Raw genomic sequence first — 9,009 nt, 5'->3', positions numbered from 1 at the left:
TTGTGAGAGATGTGTGATGGACCGGTCTCTGCTGCACATCATCATAAACAGAGCTGATTGATTATTTGTTTAAAACCTCTATGAAAGCCGACAATGTGTCGATGATTAAACCAGTTTAAAACTGAATTAAACGGCACAACATTCAAACAGCATTGAAAAGGAATAAAGGAGAAATCTGCACAATGAAGGATTCAATCCACACATCACAGATATTTAAAAATATACCATAAACCTATATCAATATAATAGTGAGAGAATACCATTTCATTTCTGGATGGGTTTTGTTTTATTGTTACTGCTGATCATGCTTTTACTTTTGGTTACAATGATCTGATTGTAAATGCCACAGTTAAAACTATGGATACACTGGAACTTTCTTTCTGTGTAAAATCTTTTCTAATGCCCTCTGATTGTAGAAAAAGGCTTTGTTTGTCCTCAGATGACTGTCATCATCAAGATCCTGATAAAAATAAAGAAACCGTGAAAGAAAACACATTTTCTTTCAGTTGGACCGGTGCTGGTGCGATCATTCGTGGAATTTAACACCGGTGCTACCGCTCTTACATGTTAGTCTGGAGACTTGTAAATAAATAGATAAATAAAATATATTTGCTGTGGCATTGCAAGAATTAATTTGCAAGAACAAATCTAAAAATAAGAAAATATGCAAATTTGTTGTTTTATTCATTACTCAATTAGCACTCTTGCCCCTTGTGATCTCATTACCGTTCCTATGTGCCAAATTTCAAACATTACGAGTGAACATGCAACTAAAATAGACAGAAAACATGGAAGTTCTTGAAAAGTAAAAATATTGACGATGGTTATGTGGGACAGTGAGGCAGGGATGGACTACTGACCGGGCCAATGGGGCCAGTGCCCTGACCAGGGGGGCCCTGTGCTTCAAGGTTGAAAACAACTTTTGGAGGGGAGCCCTTGAAGATAATTGTCCCCGGGGCCTTTGCAAGTCATAATCCTTCCCTGGATAGAGGTGTGCCAAGGGATTTGTTTAACTGTATATCTTTGATGGTGGTTTGGTGCTCCTGCCCCTTTTTAGAGCTCTGTCTGCAGCTATATCATTCTCATTCTTGAGGCACTATGACATCATAAGATTATTATTAACAGTACTGTTCATTAAGGTCAGACAGGCAACAAATTAGACCACATGGTATTCATGTGCTCTTATCTCTGAATGCCAAATGACTGAATCATATTCACCAGACTTTATCTCACGACTGTGTGAATAATAAGACACATGCTTTTGCTGATATGCTTCTAGGCCAGCTTCCGAAGTGCCCCTGATTACAGACACAACATTAGATACATTTCTTGCTTCCACAAACAAGTCTTATCATAGTTTGAAATGTCACCGGGGCACCTTGTGTGGTGAGTTGTGTATTAAGATGTATGAGTGATGTGAATTCTGGGAAGTTGGTTAGAGGTGTGTGTGTGTGTGTGTGTGTGTGTGTGTGTGTGTGTGAGATTCTCAGTGAGAATGTACATATTCCCGTGTATATTATTCAAAGTACAGCCCAAGTGCATGATATATGTGCATGAGTGTGTTTGCAAATTCACAATTCATTCTCCATATTGTGCGATTGGACCGTGTGTGTGGCAACAGAAAGGTCAGGTGTGATGAGATTAGGTCACTGCGTTTGACATCACCTCCACAGAGGTGCACAGGTTAATTACAGAAGCACTGGGCCGGGTCTTTGTCTTCCTAAAGGTCTCTGCCCCATTATCACAGTCTATCTGTCTGACACGCAAACAGCTGAGGTCAAAAAGAGGGTCTCTGATCCCCTATAAAAACAGACACCAGGTCAGCAGAGAAGATGTAAGACCACCTTCCAATCCAGAGAGAGAAGGAACAGAGAGAGAAACCCAAAAGATTTTGTGCTACATCTTCATCACCTGTTCTCATTCTTTAGTTTCTGGGCAAACTTACATCCCACTCTATCATTGTCATAATGTGTAAAGCTGCAGTAATCACGGTTGCCCTGCTGGTGGCGCTGGTGGGCAGCACTCAGGCTACAGAGGGTCACCCCTTCTATGGAGTGAAGCTGTGCGGCAGAGAGTTCATTCGAGCGGTCATCTTCACCTGCGGAGGCTCTCGCTGGAGGAGATCTCTGGATGTGTCCGGTAAGACAGGTGTGAGAGTGAGACTTGGAGTTAAAACGTGTGTCTGGCAGCATTAAAGTAATCCATACCACACCAGTGGTTTAATACATGTCTTCAGAAGTCATATGATAGGTGTGGGTGAGAAACAGATCAATATTTAAGTACTTTATTAGTATAAATTCTCTCCCTGCCCAGTAGGTGGTGATATGCACAAAGAATGTGAAAGTGAAAGTGGAGATTTAGAGTAAACTTGGACTTAAATATTGATCTGTTACTCACCCACACCTATCATATCACTTCAGATGACATGGATTAAACCACTGGAGTCGTATGAATTACTTTTATGCTGCCTTTATATGCTTTTTGGAGCTTCAAAGTGCTGGTCACCATCCACTTGTATTGTATGGACCTACAGAGCTGAGATATTATTCTAAAAATCTTCATTTGTGTTCTGCAGAAGAAAGTAAGTCAAACACATCGGAGATGGCACGAGAGTGAATGAATGATGAGAGAATTGTCATTTTTAGTGTGGACTGTCCCTTTAACAAGCCACACGATTGTTGATTCATGTCATTTATTCATTCATGTGTTGGATGTTCGTTTAGGTGTTTGTTCAAATCCACAACCCTAGGTATAATAAGCCAGCTGATGTGCATGCACAATATCTCCTCACATGCTTCATGTATTTGTCTCTGATCAGGTGACCTGTCCAGCGATCTGCTGTCTGCTCACAACGATGAGGCCTCTGAAAGCTGGAGCACCAACCCCATCACTGGACCCTCCTCCGGCTGGGCAGGAGAGGGCCAGGAGGGCCCCGTGTTCAGCCGCCCCGCCCGCTCGCTCATCTCAGAGGAAGTGCTGGAGGCCTTGCGCACGTCAGACAGGAAAGGGCGGGATGTGGTGGTAGGGCTGTCGAACGCCTGCTGTAAATGGGGTTGCAGTAAAAGTGAGATCAGCTCGTTATGTTAAAGGACAATTTGTTCAAATATCTCCATCCTTCCTTTTCTTCTACCTCTTTTCCATCCTTCTCAAATGTGAAGAATGAGGGTGGAGAGGTCATAAGGGGGTGGATGGTTTTTCTTTGTATGAAGTAGTGAAAATACACTTGTTAGAACTTGTTGCCTTGTGTCAAATAGGTAGGAATAGCAGAATTTAGCCAAAGTGAAGCGTCTGTCCATTTCTGTGTCTGTCACATGGTTCAGAATGTTCTCACCGTGTCTACCCATGTGATGTTCTTGTGAGGTCATTGATTTAGTAACAGCCATCTGAAATAAACTTTTGTTTGCATAATGCGGTTTCTACAATGATTTTAATGTAACGGTTGAAGAATACAAACTTTAAAAGTAATTATGCCATTTTCGCTCTTATGAACATTATTTATCAGTAGTTTGGTGCCGCTAATGGGCCTTAGCTAACCCTTCAGCTAAATATGAAAAAACTCTTCTCCTACAAATAAATATTGTTAAAAAATACAATGGTATAACAATCTTTTGTACCATAGAAGTATCATGGAATTGTTTGGAATTTCATACTACTATTCTACTCTTACTATTTCCAAACTATGTAATATGTGCACTGTGCACAGTATGCAAATTTTCATCATACATGAATTACATATTACCTACAAAATTTGCCTTTTTTACTATCAATTCTCCTCCCTGCCCAATAGCTGATGATATGCACATAGAATGTGAATCGACAAAAACAAAGGAATGTGGAAGTGAAAGTGAAAGTGGAGATTTATAGTAAAAAAAGGACTTAAACATGAATCTGTTTCTCACCCACACCTCTCATATCACTTCAGAAGACATGGATTTAAACACTGGAGTCGTATGGATTACTTTTTTGCTGCATTTATGTGCTTTTTGGAGCTTTAAAGTTCTGGTCACCATCCACTTGTATTGTATGAACCTACAGAGCTGAAATATTCTTCTAAAAATCTTCATTTGTGTTCTGCAGAAGAAAGAAAGTCTTATCCATCATTTGGGGCATTTTTCCAAACAGCATTTTTGCACACTTGAAGGGCACTTCGGGAAAGGGGCGTCAAAATAATATTATATATTAATATTATTTTCCACTTTCAATTAGTAAATTTTTTTAACCAACATAGTCCTGATCATAACTACCTTCATTCCTTCATTTTCAGGATTTAACTCTTTAAATGTCAGTTTGTTTACATAATGCCACTGTTGTTTTTTATGGAAAAACAACAAAAAAAGTTAATTATTTTCTATATACTAAATGCTAAGTGGAATTATTAGCATTATAATTTTTTTTTGTGCAGTGTCAGAAAACAAGAAGAAAAAAAACAAACTCACACTCAGTACCTTAGAGGACAAAAATGTCCACGTCAAAAAACTTCAATAAACATATGATATATTCATATTATTATTATTATTATTATTATTTTAAACCAAATATTTATATATATTCAAGATTTTAACTCTTTTAAATGCCATTTTGTTTACATAATGCCACTGTTTTTTTTACACACATACAAAACACACAATTTATTCAATTGTCCTTCAGGTGTCTATAATACAGCAAACAGAAAATAGGGGAAAAGTATGTATTTGCTCCACAGGCTAAACATGAGAGAAATGGCGCCATCTGGTGGATAATATTAATTTAAATTTTGAAGTCAGGGCTCCTGAATAAAAGCGCAATATCATAGAATTCATGATTTTATGCTTTAATGGCACCAGGATCAACTATTGCAGTATTCATGGGTTTCAACAGGGACATTTTTGTTCTGAAGGTCCTGAGTGTAACTATTTTGTGTACACAGTGTATTATAGATGTATTAAAGGAACTGAGGTTAAAATATCAAAATTCCCCCAAAATACACACCTTTGGCAAAATGTATGCCGTTTGCATTAACAGCCAAAATGATCGAAAAAACAAAAGCGAAAAAGACAAAAATGTCCCGAAGGTCGCACAAGGGTTAAGTCTCAGAATCAGGCTCCACATATATTATGCTAATGATGTTGGACATCAGCACCACCTCGCTACGGAAGCCGCACAGATCCATCGTCCGCAATTAACTCGTCCGCCATGCATCAGGCGCCGCCGGCCAGCGAAGAAGAATAGCAGCACGCATCGAGATCAAAACCCGTAGAAACCCCGCACAACCCGACGGCGAGTGACCCTTTCCCGCGTCCTGACGGCCATCAGCGCTCGTGCAGCGGCAGAGAGAGAGTGAGCGTCCGAGGAGAGCGATCGCGCGGCTTGACGGTAAGCGCGTTTGGCGGGTTAGCAAAGCGGCTAACGGCTTCACCACCATCTGTGTGCGTGAGTGTGTTTATATAGCGGCATTATAGACGGCAACACACACATAACGGTTTTAATGCGGTATTTGTGATGTATGGTCGGTGAAAATGTCTGGTGTTGAGATGGAGAATTGGGTTTAACCAGGTCGACCAACCACACACGGCCTACATTCACATCTTTACACACACACACACACACACACACACACACACACACACACACACACACACACACGTTGGTTTTAATGTACTTGTGAGGACGTCTCATATACTTTCATGTGTTTTATAGCAGGTTAAATATATATTTGATCTCCTAACCCTCACAGAAACCTGTGCACTTCATTATATTTAAAGATAAACATAATTTAGCTGATTTATGAGTCTTTTTTGCTTGTGAGGGCCAGCTAAAAGGTCCTCACAAATCGGTTTGCTCAAGTTTTACTATATTTGTGAGGACGTATTCAAAAATGTGGTCCTCACAAGTATAGCTAAACCTGCCCCCCCACACACACCCTTTTATATAAATACGAAATGTACACACACTATCACACACATGTTCTTACCTCACAGATATAAACTTACACACTAATATACATCTGCACAGATACAACCCCATTCAGTCATGTATACATACACATTAGACAAATGCATTTAAACTCAGTTTTTCTCGATTCCTGACATTTAATCATAGAAAACATTCCCGGTCAGATAGGATCACTACTTTATTATAAGAATGTGAAATGTCTGAATAATAGTAGAGAATGATTTATCCCAGCTTTTATTTCTTTCATCACATTCCCAGTGGATCAGAAGTTTACATACACTTTGTTAGTATTTGGCAGCATTGCCTTTAAATTGTTTAACTTGGGTCAAATGTTTTGGGTATCCTTCTACAAGCTTCTCACAATAAGTTGCTGGAGTTTTGTCCCATTCCTCCAGACAGAACTGGTGTAACAGAGTCAGGTTTGTCGGCCTCCTTACTCAAACACGCTTTTTCAGTTCTGCCCGCAAATGTTCTATCAGGCTTTGTGATGCCCGCTCCAATACCTTGACTTTGTTGTCCACAAATCTGGAGGTATGCTTTGGTTCATTGTCCATTTGGAAGACCCATTTGGGACCGAGCTTTAACTTCATGGCTGATGTCTTGAGATGTTGCTTCAATATACATACACATAATTTTCCTTCCTCATGATGTCATCTATTTAGTGAAGTGCACCAGTCCCTCCTGCAGTAAAACACCCCCACAACATGATGCTGCACCCCCATGCTTCACAGTTGGGTTGGTTTTCTTCAGCTTGCAAGCCTCACCCTATTTCCTCCAAACATAACGATGGTCATTATGGCCAAACAGTTCAAATTCTGTTTCTTCAGACCAGAGGACATTTCTCCAAAAAGTAAGATCTTTGTCCCCATGTGCACTTGCAAACTGTAGTCTGGCTTTTTTATGGCGGTTTTGGAGCAGTGGCTTCTTCCTTGCTGAGCAGCCTTTCAGGTGATGTCGACTATAGGACTCATTTTACTGTGGATCTAGATACTCGTCTACCTGTTTCCTCCAGCATCTTCACAAGGTGCTTTGCTGTTGTTCTGGGATTGATTTGCACTTTTTGCACCAAACTACGTTCATCTCTAGAGACAGAATTAATCTCCTTACTGAGCGGTATGATTGCTGCGTGGTCCCGTGGTGTACTATTGTTTGTACAGATGAATGTGGCACCTTCAGGTGTTTGGAAATTGCTCCCAAGTATGAACCAGACTTGTGGAGGTCTTGGCTGATTTCTTTTGATTTTACCATGATGTCAAGCAAAGAGGCACTGAGTTTGATGGTAGGCCTTAAAATACATCCACAGGTACACCCTCCAATTCAGTACACCTCCAATCAGAAGCTAATTGGTCAACTGTCTAAAGGCTTGACATCATGTTCTGGAATTTTCCAAGCTGCTTAAAGACACAGTTAACTTGGTGTATGTGAACTTCTGACCCTCTGCACTTGTGATATAGTCAATTAAAAGTGAAACATTCTGTCTGTAAACAATTGTTGCAAAAATTAATAGTGTTATGCACAAAGTAGATGTCCTAAATGACTTGCCAAAACTATAGTTTGCTAATAATAAATATGTGGTGTGGTTAAAAAAAGTTTTAATGACTTCAACCAAAGCGTATATAAACTTCTGACTTCAACTGTGTGCACACACAGACCACATAATACACTTGCGTTCAACCTCATACAAACACTCATATAAACACGTCACACTCGCACAGTTATTTGCACATCATTCTCGCTCTTTTACCCCAAATGTGTGCTGAGGGAAGTCCTGAGCACATCAACTGTTTCTCTGTGGAGACATAGTCTCTTAACAGTCTGTAATGCGCTGGAGTGTTGGTGCATGCACTGTTGTGTGTGTTTTGCATCTTGCTTCTTGTTTCTGGTAGAGTATTTGTGTTGTGCACTCATTCGTCTGTTGTTTTGCGTGTGTGTCTGTTTTGTGTCTTTCTGTGTTAGTTAGCCGAGTATGGAGTGGCAGCCGGATGAGCAGGGTTTACAGCAGGTGCTGCAGCTACTGAAGGACTCGCAGTCACCAGATACGGCCACACAGAGAGCCGTTCAAGAGGTATGCTCATATCACTATAATCAGATCTATATGTGTGTGGAGGTCTTTCATCCACCTATTTCACAATCTAAACATTTGAAACTATTTTCTATGTAAGGCTGCACATCACCGCCCCCTGTCGGCGTTTGTCTGCGTAGCTCAGCTATGACACTGGAGCGCAACTCGCATAGTTTATTTACTCTATCCATCGCTGGATGATATATTGTGTATATGTATCTTTCAAATAGCCTACACAATGTATTTTCAGTTACAAGGATGTCTTTTTGTGGTTTGATGGCCTGAATGAAACCTATTCAAGGCTACTTACAGAGAAATTGCATAATAAACGTCGCCATTTCCAATTGTTTGGTTTGCGCAGTTACACCAGTTTCATACCCTAACCTGCAAACCCATCAACGTCACTTTATTCTTTCTTGAAGTACAAAATCCTTCATAACTTTTGTGTGTGTGGTGACTAGATTCACAACTTTGGACTGCCACCTGCACTACATTAACACACTCTGTGTGTGATACCTGTGACTTGTCCTCCCCATGACATGATGCTTCTCATCCAGCTTCAGCATGAAGTACAGTAAATGTAATCTCACCCCTTGTGGCTTCCCAAAGCTAGTACGCCAGAATATATACAGGAGGCTAACTGACAGTGAATTGGAAAGCACACAAATTAGGCTTCACTTAAATGTCGGCTAATGTTAATATATCAATGCCTGAAAAACAAATAGAGAAAATAACGTGCTGATCAGTCATCGTTGTATCAATATTGTGTGCCATTCCGATTGAATGGCTGCTCTCTTAGGGAATAAGAGTCATACTTTTCATATTAGCCAAATAATACAATATCTCACAATTTTGCCATTTCGTACAAATTATAAGTTGTCATGAGACTGTTGAATAGTCCATTTGTAACAGCTGAATTTCACTTGACTATCTCAAAACCATGTGTAACTAGGTTACTTTAGATTTGGATAGTAAGTCTTAGTGGCCAAGTGTATTTAGAATTACGCAAATGTGCA

The 9,009-nt window shown here is 40.0% G+C and overlaps 2 protein-coding genes across 4 annotated transcripts in view; both read left to right on the top strand.

Annotated features, from left to right (window-relative positions):
• Positions 1–9,009, top strand: part of LOC127651300 (transportin-2) — a 76,838-nt gene that overhangs the window by 51,564 nt on the left and 16,265 nt on the right. Inside the window, exons 1-2 of one of the 3 annotated variants that reach the window (XM_052137079.1) lie at positions 5,158–5,352; positions 7,892–7,996. In XM_052137079.1, coding sequence (XP_051993039.1) covers positions 7,898–7,996 — 99 coding nt within the window. In that variant the 5' untranslated portion in view covers positions 5,158–5,352; positions 7,892–7,897. Of the gene's footprint in view, positions 1–5,157; positions 5,353–7,887; positions 7,997–9,009 lie in introns of those variants that run through there. The other 2 variants (XM_052137078.1, XM_052137080.1) reach the window with 2 other exon arrangements.
• LOC127651303 (relaxin-3-like) lies at positions 1,770–3,560 on the top strand. The gene is made up of 2 exons (XM_052137086.1): positions 1,770–2,139; positions 2,819–3,560. Exons 1-2 carry the CDS (start codon positions 1,968–1,970, stop codon positions 3,085–3,087), a joined length of 441 nt encoding a protein of 146 aa, XP_051993046.1. The 5' UTR covers positions 1,770–1,967; the 3' UTR covers positions 3,088–3,560.

Source organism: Xyrauchen texanus, chromosome 11, assembly GCF_025860055.1.
Source record: "Xyrauchen texanus isolate HMW12.3.18 chromosome 11, RBS_HiC_50CHRs, whole genome shotgun sequence".
NCBI classification, from domain to species: domain Eukaryota; kingdom Metazoa; phylum Chordata; class Actinopteri; order Cypriniformes; family Catostomidae; genus Xyrauchen; species Xyrauchen texanus.
Note: the sequence above shows the minus strand (reverse complement) of the source record. Positions and strands in the feature narration are given on the sequence as shown.